This window comes from Hyla sarda, chromosome 2 (assembly GCF_029499605.1).
Source record: "Hyla sarda isolate aHylSar1 chromosome 2, aHylSar1.hap1, whole genome shotgun sequence".
Lineage (NCBI taxonomy): Eukaryota > Metazoa > Chordata > Amphibia > Anura > Hylidae > Hyla > Hyla sarda.
Genome location: NC_079190.1, coordinates 447,527,895 through 447,553,130, shown reverse-complemented (window position 1 = coordinate 447,553,130; position 25,236 = coordinate 447,527,895). Strand labels below are relative to the sequence as shown.

General features: G+C 43.6%; 1 protein-coding gene across 2 annotated transcripts in view; it reads right to left on the bottom strand.

The window, feature by feature from the left end:
* Positions 1-10,895, bottom strand: part of PROS1 (protein S) — a 70,313-nt gene extending 59,418 nt beyond the window's left edge. Inside the window, exon 1 of one of the 2 annotated variants that reach the window (XM_056559337.1) lies at positions 10,715-10,895. In XM_056559337.1, the coding sequence (XP_056415312.1) occupies positions 10,715-10,793 (79 nt within the window). In that variant the 5' untranslated portion in view covers positions 10,794-10,895. The remainder of the gene's footprint in view (positions 1-10,714) is intronic. The other variant, XM_056559336.1, reaches the window with a different exon arrangement.
* Positions 10,896-25,236: the final 14,341 nt, after the last annotated feature.

Genomic DNA, 25,236 nt, shown 5'->3' with positions numbered 1-25,236 from the left:
TAAGAGAAGGAGGATGTATCTACATAAGTGTTCCCGTTAAACAATATCCAACGGCTTTTGAGATCTATTCCATCAAGGGACTATGATGTTGATTCTGGGGTAACTTCAGGGGGCTTAAAGTAGACGAGTCGCTAAGTACCATCATAGTACAGAATGGAAGTAGTATGAGAAGACACAGGTCATATCCAAAAGGTTCAAGAAAGACCTTGTAGCTAAACAGCTGGAGTCCGCAACCTAAGGTAGACATTGCAATAGCCAAAATGTCTTAGAAGACTGTTGTGCCTTCAGGAGAATCAATCAAACCTTCAAGATCCTATGGATAGGATGGTGGAATGCACCCTTAGGAGAGGCTACTTTGCGGCTTCTGCTACCACCTCTGTGGCTGTAGCGTCTACTGAGGTCGCTTATCTTCTCAGGAAGAAGCTGCTTCAAATACAGACCGACCTTGACTTGGGCATTGCAGGAGATGACATCCTAGCACAGTTTAAGTCCACTCTCCTTGGGATGGACTTTCTTTGTGAGGCGGCCCCTCAAAAATTTAGGCTAGCGTCTAAGTCTATGGCCCTGTCGGTAGCTAGCAGAAGGCCACTCTGTCTATAACCCTGGAAGGCAGATAATGCTTCTAAATATAATCTCTGTGGTCTTCCCTATGACCAGGGAAGCTTTTTGGTGCAGAGCTTGATAAGTGGGCAAGCGTCTCCCTTAGCAGTCATTTAGGGATAGAGGTGGACAGTTTAGGGGTTCCCAGTCCAAGCCTTAAACTAGATCTGCAGCCAAGATCCTAAGAAGAAAAAGTTAAGTATTTGACACCAGAGGTTGCAGAACCCCCAATTTTCCCCGGCTGGTGTTTTCCCCGGATGGTGGTCGCCTAGAGTATTTCCTAAAATACTAGGGAGAATTAATTCCAGACCAGGGGGTCCTTCAAGTGATAAGAGTAGGATACAGGATAGACTTTGTAACATCACCTTCTTCAAGGTTTATAAAAAGCTGTCCTCTTGCGAGAGAAGCAGACCACTCTGGAAGAATCTATTTTCCTATATCTCCAGGTGGAGACGGCTCCCAGAGAAGAAAGAGGATATGAAATCTTTTTTTTTTTTTTTTTTTTTTAAATAACTGTTTATTTATGTAAAATGTTTAAGACAAGAAATCTATTCTCCAGTTTTTTCCAAATGAGGATTGAAGGATGATAATAGACATCCCATATTTGAACTGCTTCATAACACAGAAGCGCTTTAGGATTAAGACTATCCACATAAATGTTCTGCAGCCAGGGGGTCTCATGGTCACTATAGCCATTAGGGATGCGTCTCATGTCCCTAATTATCTGGGCAACAGAAGATACCTAAGGATTTCTGTCTCCCTCACAGGCACTGTCAAACATTTTCAGTTTGCTGTCCTGCCTTTTGGAATTTCTTCTATCCCCACACCTTTACAAAGGGGGTGGTTGAGGTAGTGTCAGTCCTCAGATTAGAAGGGCTATAGATCATCCCCTACCTAGATCTGCAGTACCTTCATTGGGTTCTTACTTTTATTCAGCATTTAGGCTGGATAACAAATTGGGAAAAGTCAGATATAGTTTCAGCTACATCCAGGAAATTTATGGGGTTCATAATAGACTCTCTGATGGCTCTCGCATTTTCTCTTGAAAGACAAGATTGAGTAGTCAGAGACACAGGTTTTCTGATGACACCTTGTGTAGTTTCCATCAGAACCATAATGAAGATGCTGGACCAGTTCCTTGGGCCCTGTGGCACTTGCACTCTCTTAAAGAGTACCTGTCACAAATAAAACTTTTAATATAATGTTACTTGTGTAATTAGCAGACACTTTCACATTCACTTGCTTTTAACCCCTTAAGGACTCAGGGTTTTTCAGTTTTTGCACTTTCGTTTTTTCCTCCTTACTTTTATAAATCATAACCCTTTCAATTTTCCACCTAAAAAATCCATATTATGGCTTATTTTTTGCGTCATCAATTCTACTTTGCAGTGACATTAGTCATTTTACCCAAAAATTCACGGCAAAACGGAAAAAAAAAAATTGTGCGACAAATTCGAAGAAAAAACGCCATTTTGTAACTTTTGGGGGCTTCCGTTTGTACGCAGTGCATATTTCGGTACAAATGACACCTTATCATTATTCTGTAGGTCCATACAGTTAAAATGATACCCTACTCATATAGGTTTGATTTTGTCGTACTTCTGGAAAAAATCATAACTACATGCAGGAAAATGTATAAGTTTAAAAATGTCATCTTCTAACCCCTATATACCACGTACAGGGTGGTATGAGAGCTCATCTTTTGCGCCGTGATCTGAAGATTTTATTGGTACGATTTTTGTTTTGATCTGACTTTTTGATCACTTTTTATTCATTTTTTAATGGTATAAAAAGTGACCAAAATAAGCTTTTTTGGACTTTGGAATTTTTTTGCGCGTACGCCATTGACCGTGCGGTTTAATTAATTAAATATTTTTATAGTTCGGACATATATGCACACGGCGATACCACATATGTTTATTTATTTTTTTATTTACACAGTTATTTTTTTATGGGAAAAGGGGGGTGATTCAAACTTTTATTAGGGAAGGGGTTACATTTTTTTGCAGTGTTATAGGTCCCATAGGGACCTATAACACTGCACACACTTATCTCTCATGCTGATCACTGGCGTGTATTAACACGCCTGTGATCAGTGTTATCGGCGCTTGACTGCTCCTGCCTGGATCTCAGGCACGGAGCAGTCATTCGTTGATCGGACACCGATGAGGCAGGTAAGGGCCCCCCCTGTGTCCTGTAAGCTGTTCGGGATGCCGCGATTTCACCGCGGCGGTCCCGAACAGCCCGACTGACTAGCCGGGATAGTTTCACTTTCACTTTAGAAGCAGCGATCAGCTTTGACCGCCACTTCTAAAGGGTTAATACCGCACATTGCCGCGATCGGCGATGTGTGGTATCAGCCGCGGGTCCCGGCTGTTGATGAGCGCCGGGACCGACGTGATGTGATCTCGGGAGCCGGCGCAGGACGTAAATATACGTCCTGCGTCGTTAAGGGGTTAAAAATATCAACATAAATATATTTAAAATGTAATATAAAAGACGGCCACTAGGTGACTCTGTTCTGTTCCCTGTCACAATTAATACAGTTGCCCTTATTTACTAAGAGTGGAGTGTAGGTTTCTTTGTGGGTTTTAATTGCCTACAATTTATTTTCCACGGTATTTACTAAGTTTTCCCTACATTTTCCACTGTCCCTACACTTTGCTTTTTTTACACATGCTCTGATCTGTCTGGTTTTCCTCAGCTGAAATCCACCACATTTTATGTGGAAACCTTAGTAAATATGTTTTTTTGTGAAAACGTCGGGAACATGCCCCTTTTCGGAGACCATGCCCCTTTTCCCAGCGGTAATGCCCCTTTTTCGGGTTTTCTTAGCAAAATGGAGAGTTAGTTGGGTTTTTTCAATTCTGACGTAAATTCTGGCGCAGACAGAATTTCTGGCGCAATGAGACAGAATCTGGCGCACAACCCGACAAAACATGTCGGGTTTGCAATAGTAAATGAGGGCCAGTGGGTTTTGTCTCCTCCCGGCCTGGCAGGAGACCAAACTCAGGAAGTTCTTCTCTATGCTTGATTGACAGCTGCACAGAGCCTCACTGAAAGCTGCAAAGATTCTCATTGAAACATGCATAAAGCCTCACTGAAAGCTGCACAGAACTTGAGGTCTTCTATTCATCACAGCACTGCAATGATTTGAGGGCAGAAGTGGTCCCCCAGCAGGCTTCAGTGATGTCATGCCTGTTGGGTAACGCCCACTTCTCCTGCTGGTAGATTGCACTATGTGAGCAAGAAGAAAGGTATGATACAGAGCTTTTAAAGGAGTAGTTAGGGAACATAGCCTGAGTTAGTTTAGAAAAATGTATTTGGTGACAGGTACTTTTTAAGTCGGAAGTTTGGGGCCTGTGGAACTGCAACCCCAACAAGTTGAACAAGAAGTACTTGTGACTCCTTCAAATGGTGAAAGCAACTGAAAGATGGGAGGTCCGTGATTTAACCTTGGTGGATCAAGTTGACAACAGACGCAAACTTTTTACGTTGGGGAGCCCATAGGAGGAAATACCAGAACAGGGTAGATGGACCCTACAAGAGAGCCTTATGTTGTCAAATCTAAGGAAGTAAGAGCGATCCAGTTGGTGCTCCAACATTATGCACCTCTAGTCTGTAGCAAAAGCAGTGAGAGTGTGCAGGAACAACATGATGGCAGTCTTCTATATAAACAGACAGAGATAAACAAGATCTCAACCACACCTCGAAGAAGTGGGATAGATCCTATCATGGTCAGAGATTAACCTTACATACCTAGCCGCAGTTCACATCCAAGGAATCCTCAATGTTGTAGAGGATCGCCTGAGTTGGGGTTTCTCTGTTCCAGGGGAATGGTCCTTGAAGCAGCAAGTCTTCTATCAAATCAATCAGTGGTGGGGGATGGCAGGGATTGACTTTATGGCCATCTATACATGGAGTACAATCCTTGGGGGAAAGGCTTTCTTCGGGGGTCTTGTTCACATTGATACATTCTAGGTCAGAATCAACCAACAAAGCCAAACCAAAAATTATTAAGAGAATATTTCTTCAGTGATATCATAGAAAGGAAGTGGTTGCCACAGATCCCCCTCTTCCTTCTATCTTGCAGTTTTTGCAGGACCAAATAAGGGTTTAAAGCCTTTAACAATAAGTATTCACACATCCGCTTTGTCTTCGGAAGATCGATATCTTAAGACACTCCAATCAGGAGGTTCCTTAAGGGAGCCAAAAGTCTACAACCTAGAATCCTGAGACCTGTGCCTCAGTGGGATCTTTCGGTCGTGCTCTGGGGGTTATTCTCTTCCCCATTTGAGCTCCGACAAAGCTTGGATGTGAAGTTCTTATCCTTCAGGTCCATGTGTTTTCTGCTTGCTGTCACCTCTGCTAAAACAATAGAGGAGCTTCAGGCTTTATCTTCCTTTAAGTCCTATACCCCATTGTTACCAGACTGTGTACTTTCAAGGTTTCTTCCTACCTTCATTCCCAAGGTGCCTTTCTTTCGGAACAGTTATGTTATATCCTTGCCAATTTCATAATTGTTAATTTATTTTCTTAATAAAAAATCCATCTGTCCTGATTGTTCACAGGGGCAGTAATACTCCACTTGTGCAGCTGTAAGGACTATACATACCCCACTTGTAGTACCCCACTTGTGCTGCTTTAAGAACTAAGGGAAAACAAGTTATCATTAGAATTTAAAGGGGTACTCCACTGGCCAGTGTTCCAGCTGCATTCGGAACATTTAGTTCCAAACGATGTGCACGCTCTGCTGGGGTCGGCCACCCACCCTTGTGACGGCTGCCACGCCCATCCCATAGACTTGCATTGAGGGGACGTGTCCTGACGTCATGAGGGGGCGTGGCCGACCCCCACAGCGCACGCACAGCATTTGGAACTAGATGTTCTGAACGCAGCCAGAACACTGGCCAGTGGAGTACCCCTTTAACAATAACCTCTCTTGCACAATTTTGACTGACTGTTGAGTCTCATAGGAAAAGGTTAATAAAGTGGAAAGATACACCAGAGAAAGGTCAAATAAGGATGGGGGCTGATGAACTAGAGTAAGAAATGCTGACTCTTCTGCTCTAATGTGTCTAACATTCTTCTCCTCCCTCACTCTATTCAATTAAGAAACTCAGAGGGGGAGATTCATCAAAACCTGTCCAGAGGAAAAGTTGCCCAGTTGCCCATAACAACCAATCAGCTTGCTTCTTTCATTTTTGAAAAGGTCTCTGCAAAATGAAAGAAGCGATCTGATTGGTTGCTATGGGCAACTGGGCAACATTTCCTTTGCACAGGTTTTGACAAATCTCCCCCTGAGTCTTTAAAAAGTGTATATGTCAGAAGTTTACATTACAAGTTTAGTGCCACAAGCATGATGAGCCCCATTAACATCACAATTTTTGCATCTGCCGAGTTCATACAATTCTATCTTTCAAAATCTTATAAAGTTGTATATATAGACATATTCATTCACTTCTATTGACAAAATGTTTCTAACACATGCACTCGTTGTAATCTGTTTTCATTTTTGCCAATTTTTTTGTCAGATGGAAAATTGTTGACACAATTTTTCATCCCGATCTAATATATTTTAAATCAAATCAAGTTTTTTTTAACATGACTTTCCATGTAAATTGTATTGATTCTGATTCATGCCCCCCTCATTCTATTTCCCATCTCTTGTTAAAATAAGGTTCACAGCCACCTGACTATTTAAGGAAAAGTGCAGATAGTAAATCAATAGGTAAATCTCTGTATCTCAGGAACAAAAGGGCATATCAACAAAATCACCTTAGGCTATAAAAGGATATTTTTTTTTTAGATGACAACAGGTCCTCTTTAACTGTATAGACTGATATGTGAACAACTGTAATGCTGCTGGTTGGCAATCATACGCATTCCATGTGTCCTGGTTCTTACCAGCATCGGGCAACATTCTCTGTGCCATGTGTCTGCTGTATTTCCTGGTCTGCCTGCTCTGATGTGTCCCTTGCTGCAGTTTCCGCTCTGTCCACTAGTGGCCGCGCACAAGCACTGGCTGAGTTTTATAGAGCCAGTAGGCATTCCCTAATGGATCCTCCTCCAATCTCTGCTGGACACTCAAAATATAAGTCAGTCACACCTGTTGCCTGATGCCTCAGCAAGGTTGTGTATTCCTGAACTGCTAAGCTCTTTGTCTGCTTGCTGATCCTGCCTGTATTGTGGACTTTGCCTTTGCCTCTTACCCTGGAACTTGACCTGTCTCTCCTGTTATGAACTTGGACTGTCTAACACAATTCCTGTCTGCTAGCAGCTTGTTCCCTCCAGCCTGCATCTGTAGCCACTTTGGCTAGCTGTTGTCATTGTACCTGCTCTGTTAATAAACACCTTCATCAGCTCTGCCACTATGTTCCCCATTTGCCTGCCTGGTCAGTTGCCACTCATGGCACAGTGGGTCCACGCCCATGGGGCATTACAGTAACTATGGACATTTCTAAATTTGCCTGTGTTGTCTACTTCATTAATATTACATGCATGTAAACTTCTGCCATTATCTGCAAATGCATCTACTGGCCATAGATAGCTGTCAGCCAAATGATTGTTCAAGTTAACACCTCTTTTGATTCCCTCATACACATACACAATAAGCTGAGTATGCAAGTGTTCTCAGTGGGGAGAGGGGCAAAAGCTATTGGAAAAGTCTTATGGTGGTTGCTTGCTTCCCTTCAGGACTGGGACTGAGGTGGTAGTTTTCCTCTTTGAGAAGTCTGCAAAACTGGCACATGGAATCTTAATGGTCATTCAATGCTCATGTGAAAAAGTACATAAAGTAACTATTCTCTAGAAGAAAAAGAGCTTGCTCTCCACTGCTGCCCATTGGAGCTAGCTCTTCTCAAAACAAAAGAATCAGATATATTGAAAACCATTTGCCCACTCACTCCGAGGTAGAGTTGGAAGTTCCCAATAAACTTTAGTTTTACGGCCAGCTTAAAACCTATACAGGGGCTGTATAGTTGAGAAACCCATTTTTCCAATTCTCTAGCAGAGAATAAAAGTTAATAGAGGGGAGTCGCGGTTCCAGGAAACATCTATTGGTATGAGTAAAGATTGGCTGCAAAGAGAGTCTCTCACTCTGGAGGACCCAGGCTGGAAGTGGGTTGCCAGTGTCCGTGGCAAGGGACAGACCCAAAATCTGACTTATGTGCAGCACTTAAGTCGGATTTTGGGTCTGTCCCTTGCCACAGACACCCGCAACCTACTTCCAGCCTGTATCCTGACCGCCCGCCAGTAGTGCCGACAAGTTGCAGCTCCTGGAACCCTGCTGCACTTGCCCGCATCCTAACCACCTGCCAGCGGTGCTCACATCCAGCGGCTCCCGGAATCTCACCGCACATCACCTGCAAGCATCAGGACTGCCCGTCAGTGGTGCCGACAGCCAGCACCCCCCGGAACCCCTTTGAGCACATCCCGGAGTTGTGCCTGTAATTTTGCACAACTCAACAAGGCGAGCAGCATTTCAAATTTTTTCCCCCCAAATCTACCCCTTTCTATATAAAAGGCAATGGCACTATCAGGCGCCATCTCTGTGTTTTCTTTTTTGTATACCTCCCCTCTGGAAGACCCAGCACATCCACATTTTACATGAACAGTACACTTATTTTAACAGGAACGGTGTAATGATTCTTTTCCCATGTGATAGTACTGCAAAGAAATTATTTCCCACAATTTACAGTTGTGAAAAAGAGTGTGTAAAATGGGAATGGATGAAAGGTATTCTTTAAACAATGACTGGGTCAGTCTACACCTACGTTCCAATGCGGTCCACCAGGGGTGAGTTGATCTAGGTTTAAATGCAGGCTGCACTGATACATTTATTATTTTTTCAATCTTTCATGTATGGCCAACTTTAGCCCCTTAGGGTAGGGTCACACGTAAAGTATCTGCAGCGTATTTTCCGCTGCGGATCCACCAGTGACACGACCCATAGTGTGCCACCATCTGTTACAACCCCCCACCCTGCCTCGCCCCCTGGCCTGCTCGCAGCGACAATCCGCTGCTCCGAGCAGCCACAAAGGGTCCTGCAAGTCGCTGAGTGCACTGCAGTGTACTCAGACATCGCGGGTCAACTGCGATGTCTGTGTACACTGCGCATGCGCGCAATGACTTGTAGGCCCTTGCATGGCTACTTGGAGTGGTGCATTGCAGCTGAGCAGGGCTAGCAGGGCAGGGCTAGGGGTGGCAACAGCTGGAGGCACATTATGGGTAAGGTCACCGGTGGATCTGCAATGTATATGGACATTGGGTCCATTTGTCGCTTTCTTTTTTTTCTGACGAAAGGACCCAGAACAGGTTGGAGCACAAATGACACTGTCAAGTCCCAATGGATCCCATTGACTTTAATGGGGTCTATCAGAAATCGGTGTTTTACAGGAGATCAGTGGAGAAATAAAAAATAAAATGCACTATTATTTTTTTTCTCCACTAAACTCTCGTCCTACCGATAGACTGTGTGTTCAATGGCAGTGTGAACGAGCCCTAAAATGATTATATTCTTTTACAGGCATCAATGTAAAATGAGCAAAGAAATGTAGCAGATATTGTAAATATTGATGAATGATATGAGTTCATTAAGAATTCCAAAGAGCGACTTATCCCAACAAGCCCTAAATGTTCCCTATTTACAGGAAATGAGGCAGATAACAAAAAAAAAGGTAATCACAGGGTAAAGGAAATCATCCACCCCCACCACAGCACTTGTAAAGTGCTGATAAACAACAGGATGTCAATGAACAATAAACGAACAAAGTGGACTCATTTCACAAACTCCAAACTCCAAAATGTTTACGCAGTGTTTTTGCCTTGTTTTGTTAGTAGAAAAAGGTACGATTCTTTCCATGATAGTTTTTCTCTATGTCAGTTTTGCTCCTGCTTTTGGCTATAAATACTAACCAAAACACTGGCCCACCTTTACTAAGAAGGTTTTGTTGTTTTTTCTTTTACTTTTATTTTGTGCACGCCGTTTGCGACATGTCTGCGGCACTGTGCGCCAGCATGCAACATAATATGCTGGAAAAATCCACAAAACCAACCAAACTCCAATAAAACCCAGCAAAAGGGGCATTTCAACTAAATTGCATCAGAAACCTACATATTTATTAAAGGTTTCCGACTTTAAAAAAATTAGAATTCTGAGGGGGAAAATTTTGGACTAAAACAAAGATGTTCTAAAAATAACCCTACAAAAGCACATTACCCAGCCTCTTTTTTTGCTGGCCCTTGGGAATTCTGGTTGTTTTTGTTCTAACGCAGTGTTCACAAGGGGGAATGTCCGCACGGAAAATCTCTGTGCGTACATTCCCCCAAATGCAAAGTGCCGGCAGTACATAGACGGCAACACATTTCGTGCATTGTCTGCAGTAAAAATAGACATGGCTATTCTTTCTGCGGACAGTGGAATTTGAGTTTCCGCACCAGATGTTTCTTCCGGCAAAGAAATTCTGCTTTGTGAACAGCGCAGCAGAATCCCATTAAAATCATTGGAACTCTGCTGCTGTGGTATCTCCGTGCGGAATTCCCATCCGGAATTCCGCACGGGGATTCCATCATGTGAACATAGCCTAAGTGATTTTGCTTAGTACTATAGGCTCCCTAGTTAAAATGTGTGTGCATTGACTTTTTTGGGAATGTTATTTAGAATTATTATTTCTAAATGAAATCCAGCATGCGCCAAAAAACCACACAAACGCAAAGAATAGTAAATAAGGAAAAAAAAAAAAAACACATGCATTATTAAACCTACAACATATACAACCCAACACTGTGTGAGAACATAGCCTTACAGGCCGCATGTTATAGTTTCACAGCTTCCTATCGACTTAGCTCTCTTAGCGTATACAGATTTTCTTTAGGATTATATTTCTCTAAGAGACTAAGATGCAAATAATGCTCTTATAGGAGTCCATCACAGTAATCCGGCAGGCTGCTCCGCGCTTCCTTACAGCATTCCTAGGCTTCCTGGATGTTTACAAAAACTCTGACTCCTGTTATTTATCCTTATTGTTACAATGTTGCACAACATGATAGGAGAAAGGAAAAGGGTTCGTGTCAGGGAGATACAAAGAGAATCCTATAAAATGCATGTACTTACAAGTCCGTCCCTCACACAGGGAAGTAATGAAGAGCGAAGAGGCCAGCAGGACCAGGCATAGTGTGCCCAGTAACATCATGATCCGTTAGCACAGAGGTGCCTGCTATAGCCGGGCCTGCACAATACTAAGTTTGTGAGCTCAGCCCAGCCTCTTGTCCAGCACACTGGGCTTGGGGGGGAGCTCAGCTGCAGAAAGGCCCAATGACTCCTGGTCTTTTCCAGGAAACATCCCTCCCCTGACATGACAAGTACACAAACACAGTACCATAGGATCACAGTGTTTTCCCCAAACAGAGTGCCTCCAGCTGTTGCAAAACTACAACTCCCAGCATGCCCGGACAGCCGAAGGCTGTCCGGGCATGCTGGGTGTTGTAGTTTTGCAACAGCTGGAGGCACTCTGTTTGGGGAAAACACTGGCTTGTCCGAACTGTAGGAATTTCAAAACATCTGGGTATTTGTATTAAGCAACTTTTTCCTATCTTTGTGTGGATAAACTGGACTTTTCTCTTAAAGGGGCTGTACAAGATTAATATAACAAAAAAAAGCAAATAACATGTTTAGGCTTATTCACACCAGGACCATGGCTTAAAGGGGTTATCCACCATGAGGTGATATTAGTATGTACCTGGCAGGCAGTAATTGGACATGCTTAGGAAAGATCTGTGCTTGTCTTGGGGCTAAATGGCTATTTCATGAGATTACCATAACACTGTGGCTAGCTTTTTATGAATTTGTATTTCCTGTTTGACCACAAATCCCCCAATGCCACATTTTCCTCCCTCTCACATATCAGCCACCCCACTAATTGAAACAAAAGACCTGTGGTTTTCAATCAGGGTGCCTACACCTGTTGCATTAGTTGGAGATTGATTTATCTCCCACCAAGCGATCCCTCCACCCATTGAGGCAGAAAGGCTTCCTGTCATCAGCTGACTAGTGAGTCAGGTCTCGGCCGCATTGCAAGCTGGGAAAAATCCGAGACAACAGTAATTTTGTATGCTGATAAAAATAAATAGTGGGGTGAAAATCACAGAAAAACACAGGTACAGACACTATATTATGAACTACACTAACTTTACAGCCCCTGTAGCATAGTCAAATAAAAATAAAAATTCCTGGAATACCCCTTTAAGCTTAAAATAAAGAAATGTCAGCAATGCCAATCACTATTTGTCAGGGTTTTCATTACGTGCTTATATGTATTGCTTTTTTGGGGGGGTTATTTGTGCACATTGTATTATCATTAAAGTCAGGAACTTTTTTTAAATTTTTTTTTACTGCTGTCTACTATCTGGTATTCATTTCTTATTAAGGGTAGGGTCACACGTGTCATAATTTGCTGCATATTCTCTACAGCTGATTTTGCTACCCATTAACTTCAATGGGTAGGAAAGTACGCAGCAGCAAATACAGATCAAAATATGTATGACCCTACCCTAAAGGTGGCCATTCTGTATACCTTTAATAGCTGTTGGCGGACAGTTATTTCTACATATCTTCCCATACAAATGAATATTCTGTACAAATGAAGAGCAAGGAGGGAGTAAACTGCTGCCAGACAGCCACAGTGGTAGCTTATCTCTCTAAAAGAAAAATGGCCGGGCACTTGAAAACCAACATGGCCGACCCTTTTGTCCCCCAAAATCATCTGTGAAAGTCAGAGGCTTCAACAAACTTTTGACTTCAGTGTATTGAGGCCCTAAAGGAGAACTCAGGAGTTAAAAAAGAAAAATCTAAACAACTGGCGGTAGAAAGTTATACAGATTCGGAAAATACTTATATTTAAAAATCTTGAAGGGGTACTCCGCCCCTAGACATCTTGTCCCCTTATCCGTCGGCTGCAGCACCCCCAGACATCCGGTGCACGAAGCGAACTTCGCTTCGTGCCGGATGACTAGCAATGCGGGGTGGAGGCTAGTGACGTCATGGTCACACCCCCCTTGTGACTTCAAGGCCATGCCCCCCTCAATGCAAGTCTATGGGAGGGGGCATGATAGCCATCATGCCCCCTCCCATAGACTTGCATTGAGGGGGTGTGGCCATGATGTCACGAGCGGGGCGCGGCCATGACTACATGAGCCTCTTACGCTGAACCCGATGCTCTAAACACGTGCGGGACTCTTACAATCAGACATCTTATCCCCTATCCTTTGGATAGGGGATAAGATGTCTAGGGGCGGAGTACCCCTTTAAGTCTTCTAGTACTTATCAGCTGCTGTATGCTCCAGAGGAAGTTGTGTAGTTCTTTCCAGTCTGACCACAGTCCTCTGTCCATGTCAGGAATTGTTTAGAGTAGTAGAAAATTCCCATAGCAAACCCCTACTCCTCTAGACTGCCACCTCAGTCTGTATCAGAAACTGTCTAGAGGGGAGTAGGGGTTTGCTATAGGAAATTTCTCCTACTCTAAACAGTTCCTGACATGGACAGAGGTTTCAGCAGAGAGCACTGTGGTCTGACTGGAGAGAACTACACAACTGGAAGGTTTGAGTTTATTTGAAAAAATGTTTCTCTGTGGAGTACCCCTTTTAGAGGAGTACTATGGCACTTTTTTTTTAAGTAACCCCCCATGCCCGGGTTGCAAAATGGAACAAAACAAACTTTAACTCACCTGCCTACGTTCCCCTGTTGCTCCGATGTCGGCGTCCCATTCTCCGGTCCCTGTCTTCTTCCGCTTCCTGCGGGTCGGTGAGTCACGCTGCTCTCAGCGTATCACCGACCGCAGCAATGTCCCGCTGAGGCTGGTGATACACTGAGAGCAGCGTGACTCACCGACCCACAGGAAGCAGAAGAAGACAGGGACCGGAGAATGGGACGCCGACATCGGAGCAACAGGGGAACGTATGCAGGTGAGTTAAAGTTTGTTTTGTTTCATTTTGCAGCCTGGGCACAGAGGGTTATTTAAAAAAGAAAGCGCCATAGTACTCCTTTAAGGGGTTTTAGTCCACTCTGATGAAAGTATTTAAAGAGGTTATAGATTAAAAGTTAGAGATTAAAAGTTATCCCATTTCCATAGTATAGTGGAAAACAAGCTGGCGGAAACCAGAGATTAAATGTCTCTGAGTGAATGGAGCGGCGCAAACACGCGCATACACTGTCTATTTGACTTCTGAGCAAAGACTAGTAAAGTGGTCAGTAATCTTTGGAAGTTCCATAGAAGGTAAATGAAGCGGTAGTTAAAGGGGTACTCCGCTCCTAGCATCTTATCCCCTATCGAAAGGATAGGGGATAAAATGCCAGATCGTGAGGGTCCTGCCACTGGAGACCCTCGGGATCTCCGCTGTAGCACCCCACTATCATTACTGCACAGAGCAAACTCTCTCTGTGCGTAATGACCGGCGATACAGGGGCCGGAGCATCGTGACATCGCGGCTCCGCCCCCTTATGACATCACGACCTGCCCCCCTTAATGCAAGTCTATGGGAGGGGGCGTAATGACTTGTATTGAGGGGACGGGCCGTGACATCACGAGGGGCGAAGCCGTGACGTCACGATGCTCCGACCCTTGTATTACCCGTCATTAAGCACAGAGCGAGTTTGCTCTGCGCAGTAATGATAGTGTGGTGCTGCAGCAGAGATCCCAGGGGTCCCCAGCGGCGGGACTCCCGCGATCTAACATCTTATCCCCTATACTTTGGATAGCGGATAAGATGCTAGGGGCGGAGTACCCCTTTAAGCGTGCATGATTTATCTCCATTCACACAAAGTACAAATGCCTTCATTCTTGTGATTGGTGGGGGCCCCAGTTGTTGTGTGGTGGATGAGCTAAAATGTCTATTCCAGATATATGCTGGCTAAAATGGCAACTCACTCCCCCCTCACATCGAATTTGAAAGAATGTCTCAAGATGGCGCTCGAACAGGAGCTACACCCAAAATGATGAGACCCACGTGATGGACAAGGAACGCCTAAAGATAGAAGAAATGAATCACAAGGACAGCTGTTCATGACATACTACAGACTATATAAATGCTTGTAACAGTTTCAAATACAGGAAGTATAATTTATCTGGACAGGGGGAGATTTATCAAAACCTGTGGAGAGGAAAAATTGCCCAGTAGCCCATAGCAACCAATCAGCTCGATTATTTCATTCTTAACAGGGCCTGTGAAAAATAAAAAAAAGCAATCTGATTGGTTGCTATGGGCAACTGGTCAACTTTGATAAATCTCCCCCTGTGTCTCAGAGCGATTTATTCTATTGGGCATATGCTGATTCTTAAACCTAATTAGGAAGCGGGCAGATACTCATCTGATACTGGTCAGGTTGCGATCCATTTCAGTTGGACATTCAGGTAGTTATACACTATCCACAAGTTTTCAAAAAATTAAAAACACACAAACACTTACCTTGCTTGCTCCCTTGCTTGGTATTACGGACCTCTGGTCTCTGCTATGCAGTACTTCTGGGTTCGGGGTTGTGATGTAAAAGGCCTGCTCAGCCAAAAGAGGATCTCAAAAGGGGTGACTCTGTTTTAAGAAATTGGGATTATCCATGGCAATACACATTGGGCCTCATTTACTAAGGCTTTTCCGAGTAGATTTTGTAGGGTTTTTTGTGTTGCATGTGTCGTGCACCAGAATTTCCAACAAAAAAAATCCAAAAAACTAACTCTCCACTTAACTCAGAAAACCCTAAAAAGGGGTGTGTCCACTAGGGAAAAGGGGAATGTCTCAAAAAACCCTCTTCATTTTGTAAAGAAACCTACAAAATTACTATTGTTTCAACATTAAGGCTAAGGTATTTCTTTTCTGGCAGTTTTTGGAGATCTGCCACTGCAGTTTTTGAGCCAAAGCCAGAAATGTATTCAAAAGGAATAGGACATATAAAGGAAGGACTTATACTTCTCCTCCATTATGGATCCACTTCTGACTTTGGCTCAAAAACTGCAGTGGTAGTTTTCCAAAAACTGCCAGAAAAAAAAAACAAGTAGAAACTTAACCAAGGGGGGAGATTTATCGAAACCTGTGCAGAGGAAAAGTTTCACGGGCCTTTTCAAAAATGAAAGAAGTGATCTGATTGATTGCCATGGGCAACTCAGCGGCTTTTCCTCTGGACAGGTTTTGATAAATTTCCCCCAAAATGTGTTGGATTTGAGCTCTGGAAAAACCTGACAGCTCAGAGCATGTGTTAAAAAAGCAAAACATAGGGAAAATCACCAAATACAACATACAATAGTAAATATCATGAAAAAATACCTGTCGGAAACAAAAACCCACAAAGAAAACTACCCTCCACACTTGGTAAATGAGGCCCATTATATATAAGGGGGTTAAAGGAAAAGTATCATGCATAAAAACCTATCCACTATACGCAGGATGGGGGATACCTTTTAGATTGCAGGGTGTCCGACCGCTGGGACCCCCGAGATCTCCTGCACAGTCCCTCTACTATTCCCAGGAATGGAGCATCATGACTCCCACATGAAGGGGCGGCCGACACACCCCTTCCATATATCTCTATGGGAGAGCCGGAGATAGCTGAACCGCTTTCCAGTAGAAATATATAAGGGGGCGTGTTGACCGCTGCTTCATGTGGGGGTTGGCACGCCCTATTACCAGGGAGAGCAGAGGGTATGTGCAGGAAATTTTGGGGAGGTTGGGGGGGGGGGGTGTATGGGGGGGTCCCAGTGGTCGGATCCCCCACGATCTAAAACTTATTTGCTTTTATGCATGACATATCTCCTTGAATGGTTAAACAACTATATATATATATATATATATATATATATACACACACACATGTTAACTGATGCTGGATGCTGCTGTATGTCCCATTGACTTACATTATAAAAAAAATGAATGGGATTTCTTTTCACCATCCCCAACTGCAAAGTTGACTATGTTTTTGTATAATGCACAAATAAGCCTACTGTAACAGAAACAATGAAACAGAAACAAAAAAGCAGTGTGATATCAGCCTTATCAGGATTGACCACCACAATTGTGACATGTGTGACATGGTGTACAACAACTTTAGGGGAAACCCCCAAAGGGGTACCCTAAACTAGAAACCCCCAAATGAAATTTCATTTGGGGGTTTCTAGTTTAGGGTACCCCTTTGGGGGTTTCCCCTAAAGTTGTTGTACATTAAATATTTCCCTGTTACCCCCTGGGGTTTTGTTGTTTAATGTGTGACATGGTTGACCAATTCAAAAACACAATATCTTAGTGATAGAGAGGTGGACACGGTTTATATATATATATATATATATATATATATATATATATATATATTCATTCTACTTGAATCTTTATTCTACTTATTTCTTCTTGCGGTAGATTACATGTATCACAGGACACTATTTTACAGGTATGAAAATCAAATGGAATTTACTGATACCAGATTGGTTACCAAGTGACATGGCCCAACCAGTGCTCATTACAGTAACTGTGTTGTTAACAACCTATTGTTAGTACCTTGTGCTGTGTTAGGAATCGCTGTAGCAGAAGGTGGAGGAGGAGACTCTTCACAGGTACTGTCACATTCTTGTCTGCAGATAGATGCGTGTATAGGTAGAAAGGCACAGGTACTGTGTTATGTCTGCCCTAGATCAATAGATATCTGAACTGTAAAATATAGTTTTATGAGATAAGCATTGTATGTTCATTTTACTGAGCACTATGGGCCTTGTGTACTATTATTTTCCTTTTTTTTCCTTTTCATAGTGGATTTTTATTAACTTTTTCATCATATGCATGAATTGAGTTCCACATGTCTTTAAAAGAGTACTCCAATTCATGAAAACTAGGGGATAAGTGTCCGATTGAGGGGGGTCTGACCGCTGGGAACCCCTGCGATGTCCCCCTCAGCGCCCTGGCTATCCCCATGAATGTAGCTGTATGAGCAATGTATCTCCAGCCTTCCCATAGAGATACATGGAGGGAGCGTGTCAGCGACCGCTTTATGTTGTGGTCAGCACAGCTACATTTATAGGGATGGCAAGGGGGATGGACAGGACATCACAGGGGGTCCCAGCGGTGTAGACCCCCATGATCAGACACTTATCCCCTGTCCACAGGATAAGTTTTCATAAACTAGACTACTCCTTTAAGCTTAGGAAATGCACCAAAGTGCACAGAAAGTTTAAACCTTTCTGTTGAAGAGAAAAAATGCAAAAAACTGACATTTTCATTAATTACTTGGATTGTGAAATGAACTAAAACCTTTTTTTTTTTTTTTTTTTTTTTTCTTTTTCATTTTCTACCATATATTTTCAGCCATTGTTTTTTTTTTGGCTATGCCAATTTGTTGTCATTACTTTCTTGAAGAAAAGTGTTGCTAACATACCCTCTTAATTCCAGCTGAGCACGAGACTGCTTGTCACTTTTTAATGCAGCAGGCCTAGCTGATCACCTAGCTCACACCTCCTGGTGACAGAATATTTAAATGGGCATCTGCTTTACTCAGATTGTGGTCACCCGTCACCAGCATTCCTAGCTATTTCCTGTGCACCTGACTTCTCCCTGAGACCTGACCTTGCCTACCGATTTTGGACTTCGCTGTCCTCTTGCTTTTTACCTGGATTTCCCACTGGTATTCTTATTTGGTTCTTGACGTGTCTGTGTGTTGCTGACCAGGCCTGGTTTACCTTCCAATTATGCCCCAAGCACTTCCCTATATGCACTATATACAGTGGGGCAAAAAAGTATTTAGTCAGAAACCAATTGTGCAAGTTATCACACTTAAAAAGATGAGAGAGGACTGTAATGTTCATCATAGGTATACCTCAACTATGAGAGACAAAATGAGAAAAAAATCCATAAAATCACATTGTCTGATTTTTTAAGAATTTAGTTGCAAATTATGGTGGCAAATAAGTGTTTGGTCAATAACAAAAGTTCATCTCAATACTTTGTTATATACCCTTTGTTGGCAATGACAGAGGTCAAACGTTTTCTGTAAGTCTTCAAAAGGTTTTCACACACTGTTGCTGGTATTTTGGCCCATTCCTCCATGCAGATCTCCTCTAGAGCAGTGATGTTTTGGGGCTGTCGCTGGGCAACACGGACTTTCAATTCCCTCCAAAGGTTTTCTATGGGATTGGGATCTGGAGACTGGCTAGACCACTCCAGGACCTTGAATAGCTTCTTACGAAGCCACTCCTTCATTGCCCAGGTGGTGTGTTTGGGATCACTGTCATGCTGAAAGACCCAGCCCGTTTCATCTTCAATGCCTTTACTGATGGAAGGTTTTCACTCAAAATCTCACGATACCTGGCCCCATTTATTCTTTCCTTTTCACCGATCAGTTGTCCTGGTCCCTTAGCAGAAAAACAGCCCCAAAGCATGATGTCTCCACCTCCATGCTTCACAGTAGGTATAGTGTTCTTTGGATGCAATTCAGCATTCTTTCTCCTCCAAATTCGACGAGTTGAGTTTTTACTAAAAAGTTATACTTTGGTTTCATCTCACATATGACATTCTCCCAATACTCTTCTGGATCATCCAAATGCTCTCTAGCAAACTTCAGAGGGGCCCAGACATGTACTGGCTTAAGCAGCGGGACACGTCTGACACTGCATGATTTGAGACCCTGGCGGCGTAGTGTGTTAATGATGGTAGCCTTTGTTACTTTGGTCCCATTCACTAGGTCCCCCGTGTGGTTCTGGCATTTTTGCTCACCGTTCTTGTGATCATTTTGACACCACGGGGTGAGATCTTACGTGGAGCCCCAGATCGAGGGAGAATATCAGTGGTCTTCCACTTTCTAATAATTGCTCCCACAGTTTATTTCTTCACACCAAGCTGCTTGCCTATTGCAGATTCAGTCTTTTCAGCCTGGTGCAGGTCTACAATATAATATCTGGTGTCCTACCACCTCCATTCTCTGTCATTGTGCCACATATGGTCTCCTCATGCTGATTCTACCACCTCCAGACTCTGTCATTGTGCCGCCATATGGTCTCGTCATGCTGATGCTGCCACCTCCAGGCTCTCTAATTTTGCTGCTCTATGGTCTCCTCATGCTGATGCTACCACCTCCAGGCTCTCTCATTGTGCTGCCATGGATACTGCAAAACATAATTAAGGTGCTGGTCCCCAGTTTCAGAAATTCCTTGCATTAGGGTCACTTTCAGTACTCCTGATGCCACCTCCAGGCTGTGCCATTCAGCCACTATATGGTATCCTCATGCTTCAGCCACCTCCAGGCTGTGCCATTCATACACTATATGGTCTCCTCATGCTTCAGACACCTCCAGGCTGTGTTATTCAGCCACTATATGGTCTCTATATATTGACTGTGTATTGTAGGAAACATGTGGGTATCCTTGAGTTACTCTCCCAGCATTATTGCCATGTTGATACCAGACCAGTAATAAAAGGAATATTGCCAAGGACTAGCAGAAACAGGGAACTGTGGATACTGACCACCGGCTGTTGGAATTGACTGACTATCCCAAGTGTTAGATTTACCATTTTGAAGTTCCTCAGTTCCAGTAGGCTTTAAGTCATTCTCTCTTTGTTGTGGTTGTCCAGTTGCAGAATTAAGTTGTATCATGTTTTCCTGTTCCTCCGATGATGTCACTGGAACACACAATACTCATATTGTCATCTGATGAAGGATCCTTTTCTACAGAGAACGCATATATCATTTTATTACTTTGAATGTCAGGTGGTATTCTGACAATTTCTGCATATAAAGGAATTTTGGAATCTGGGACACAGGTAAAATAAGTATTTTTAACCCCTTAAGGACCGTTTTTTTTTTCCGTTTTTGCACTTTCGTTTTTTGCTCCTTGCCTTTAAAAAATCATAACTCTTTCAATTTTGCACCTAAAAATCCATATGATTGCTTATTTTTTGCGCCACCAATTCTACTTTGTAATGACGTCAGTCATTTTGCCCAAAAATCTACGGTGAAACGGAAAAAAAAATCACGTGTCAGACAAAATTGAAAGAAAAAAACACAGTTTTGTAACTTTTGAGGGCTTCCGTTTCTACATAGTACCCAAAATCTTCAGTTTAAATTTAAGAATTCATATTTTAATCTTAGGGATTGTGAAGCTCTAGTGTCTACTCATGCTGCTGCCAACTCCAGACTGTGCCATTCAGACACTATATGGTTTACTGATGCTGCTGGGCCTGGGACAATTTTTTTTTATGGTAGCACTAGCTACCCTAAATCTTCAATTTTTATTTCAAAATTCATCTTTTAATCTTAGGGATTGTGAAGCCCTAGTGTCTACTCATGCTACTACCATCTCCAGACTGTGTCATTCAGCCACTATATGGTCTCATGCTGCCAAAACCTCCATCCACTATATGGTCTCCTCATGCTTCAGCCTCATCCAAGCTGTGTCATTCAGCCTCTATATGATCTCCTCATGCTGCCAACACCTCCAAGCTGTGTCATTCAGTCACTATATGGTCTCCTCATGCTGCCAACACCTCCATGCTTTGTCATTCAGCCACTATATGGTCTCCTCATACTGATGTCACCTCCAGGCTCTGTCATTGTGCCTCTCTGCGGCAGTGATTCTAAAAGCGGTGGACGCATGTCATACCGAATAACAGTATTATTTCACTACCCCAGCACACTCCATATGCGTGTTAGAACACAGCAAAGTGTTCTACACCTCTATTGAGGCTCTCTGTAGGCCAGGAATAGCCCTTTCTAATATAGATTTGCCATGAATAAATTTGTATGAAACCAAAGCTACTACTAAAACTTCTCCATTCATTATCGTCTACGTCCGTCACCCTCGTCCTCTTCTTCCTCTACCTGTTCCTTCAGAAGTACCTGCGGTGAATATCCTGTTACGGGACTTTTCATCTATTTGGCAAGAGACTCGGTGCTCTTTAATTCTTGCATCCACCTGCATGAAGTCACAGGCTGACGAAGAGAAGACCTCCTCCGATCTTTTCACCTGGTGATAAAGTCTGGTTATCCACCAAGTATATTCCTTTTAAGATACCCAGCTACAAGTTGGTCCCTGCTTCCTGGGTCCTTTTAAAGTCATGCAACGCATTAATCCTGTGTCTTACAAACTCCTGCTTCCAGCGCCGCTGCAGTTCGCATCCAGCGATGCGAATGCACGCGGCCGCCGGGTCTCCCCTCACCTCTTCACTGCTCAGCCTCCTCTGCTCTCTGTGTCCACCGGCAAATGCGTCCCCGCCTCCTAGGGTGCGCGTGTCGGCAGGCAGGAGGTCAGGGCTGGCGGCAATGAAGCAAGGTCAGGTTACATAGCAAGAGGTTAGAAGGCAGGTTGCACAGGAGCAAGGTCAGGATACGTGGTCAGATACATGACAAGGCCAGACACAAGTAAACACTTTCTCTTAGGTAACAAGGGCACAAAGATCTGGCAAGGATTAAAGGAAGTGTGGGGTTATATAGGGCCAAACCACACTAGCACCAATTAAAGGGGTTCTCCGGTGCTTACACATCTTTTCCCCTATCCAAAGGATAGGGGATAAGATGCCTGATAGCGGGAGTCCCGCCGCTGGGGACTCCCGGGATCATGCACGCGGCACCCCGTTTGTAATCAGTCCCCGGCGCGTGTTCGCTCCGGGTCTGATTACAGGCGACCACCGGGCTGGCGGCGTGTGACGTCACGCCTCTACCCCTGTGTGATGTCACGCCTCCACCCCTCAATGCAAGCCTACGGGATGGGGCGTGATAGCTGTCACGCCCCCTCCCGTAGGCTTGCATTGAGGGGCGGAGCGTGACGTCACACGGGGGGCGGAGGCGTGACGACATACGCCGCCGACCCGGTGGTCGTCTGTAATCAGACCCGGAGCGAACACGCTCCGGGGACTGATTACAAACGGCGTGCATGATCCCGGGGGTCCCCAGCGGCGGGACTCCCGTGATCAGGCATCTTATCCTTTGGACAGGGGAAAAGATGTGTAAGCACCGGAGAACCCCTTTAATGGTGTGCTGGCCCTTTAAATTTTAAAGAGCCGGTGCACGCTCTAGGAGGCGGGGACGTGCGCCGGTGGACACAGAGAGCAGAAGAGGTAGGGCAGCGGGGAGGTGAGGGGGAGACCCGGCGTCCGCGTGCATTCGCATCGCAGGATGCGAACCGCAGTGGCCCCGGCAGCATCTTTTTAAATGGGAAAACTTGCACAATTCGTGGCTGACTAAATCCTTTTTTTTCCGCTCTGTATGGTATAGAGAATATCACCCAGTAAGGGGCTGCTGGTTAGGGTGCATCAACTATGTACGTGACCTAACAAAAAGCCTTAAAGGGTTACTCCGATAAAAACATCTTATTTCCTATCCAAAGGATAGGAAATAATAGGTCTAACTGCGGTGTCTAAAACTCTGTTCTGCGCCCAATGACTGGCAATGCAAGTCGCTACGCCCCCTCCATTCACGTCTATGGGAGGAAGCGTGACAGCTATGTACTAGCCATCACCCCCCTCCCTGCCATAGACATGAATGGAGGGGGCGTGGTGTGACATCACCAACGTGGAAGCTGTCGGCCCAGAGATCGCAGGGGACCCCAGCGGCAGGACCCCGTGATCAAACATCTTATTCCCTATCTACCCAGCGGTCGCACCCCCACCTATCAGAAACACATATAATCTTGGGATAATTTCTTTAGGTTAACACCAAATTTGCTACCTGGTGCTTTTCTGGGCACACAATGCAGTAGTTAAATGTTAAAGGAGTACTCCCCTGCCCCAGCGTTCAAAACATTTAGTTCCGAACACTGGGTGCGGGGGTAGTGATGTCATGGCAACAGCCCTTGTGACGTCACGCCCCCGCCCCCAAGTCTATGGGAGGGGGACGTGGCAGGCCGCCATGCCCCCTCCCATAGACTTGAATTGAAGGGTGGGGGCGTGACGTCACAAGAGGGTGCATCCGTGACATCATGAGGGGTGTGGCCATGACATCACGACCCCCGCAGCCCGCACCTAGCGTTCGGAACAAAATGTTTGGAACACTGGGGCAGAGGAGTTCCTCTTTAATGCTGGGAGTCGATAAGGGAAATATGGGGAACACCAAACTTGATCATTATTTTTTCTTTTGATGTTTTTTTTTTCTTATCTCTCTATTGCCTTTTTTATGGCTCACTGGTAGTTTTCAAAATTTACAGCATGCTGAGAATATGAAGTACTTTCAGGGAATCTAAGGCTTCTATGGGAAGAAAAAAAAACATTAAATAAGTATAAAAATCAATATAGTCAGAAAATACTTCATTTTGCAATGTCAAGTTTAAAATGCAATATATAACATTGGGGGGGGGGGGGGGGGAATCACCATTTTAACTTTTTCACACCATCCTAGAGGTAGAGTAAACTTTGTGGGGTGATTGTTTTGCACAATTCTTTTGGCATAAAACTTGAAAAAAAAAAAAGTGGCAGCAAAAGTTTTGAAAATGTCCCCAGTGTGTATGAGCAGAGACATTTTTTTATTTGTCATTTTATTCCCTGCGTTTTTCTCATTACAAGTCATGAGTTTCTTTCATCATGTAACTCAATGATTTCTATTGAAGAATTTTTGGGGAAAAAAACACAACATACAAACACAGTTGAAGTCTATGGGAAAAAAAAACCCCATAACATTCTTAGAAAAAAAACCTCCATAATGCCTAAAAATGCCTTAAAGGGGTTCTCCACCATAAGGTGATTTTAGTACGTACCTGCCAGACAGTAATGGACATGCTTAGGAAGGATCTGTGCTTGTCTTGGGGCTAAATGGCTATATCATGAGATTACCATAACACTGTGGCTAGCTTTTTGTGAACTAATATTTCCTGTTTGACTTTTCTTTTTTTGACTACAAATCCCACAATTCCATTTCCTCCCTCCCACACATCAGCCATCCCACCCATTGAAACATAAATGAGCTGCATCCATCAAAAGACCTGTGGTTTTCAATCAGGGTCCCTACAGCTGTTGCATTAGTTGCAGATTGATCTCTCTCCCACCAAGAGATGCCTCCACAGTCATTTTGTATGCTTTTAAAAATAAATATTGGGATGAAAATCACAGAAGAATTGTGAGAAAACCGTCACACACAGGTACAGACACTATATTATGGACTACACTAACTTTACAGCCCCTGTAGCATAGTCAAATAAAACAAATTCCTGGAATACCCCTTTAAATGGCAAAAAAGTGGTAAAAAACTAAAACAAACTTCATATAGGTATGACAATTGATATTTTTCTACTGACTCCCAGCTATAATAAAAACATTGCATGTGTTCCCAGCCTAAGAATTAATTTATTTATGGAGTTTTTTTTTCTGAAAAAAGTCACAAATATCTCCGAAATAAACTGCCACTTTTGGCGTTTTCTATGACAATTTGTCTGGTGTTTTTTGTTCGTGAAAATTGATTTTTTGGGAGCATTAGGCAGTTTTCCTGCATTAAGCAAAAACTCAAAAAAAAAAAAAAAAATGCAAACGTTGCATCCCCACCAAGATTCCCCCCAAAAACACCATAGTCTCAGCCTGCTGTAATTTTGTAAAACTGCCCCATGTGTAAAAAAAAAAAAAAAAAAGAAAATGAAATGCCAAGTTTAGTGTTTCTTATTTTTCACCACTTCCCAGCTAACGTCTGGTTGCAGTGTT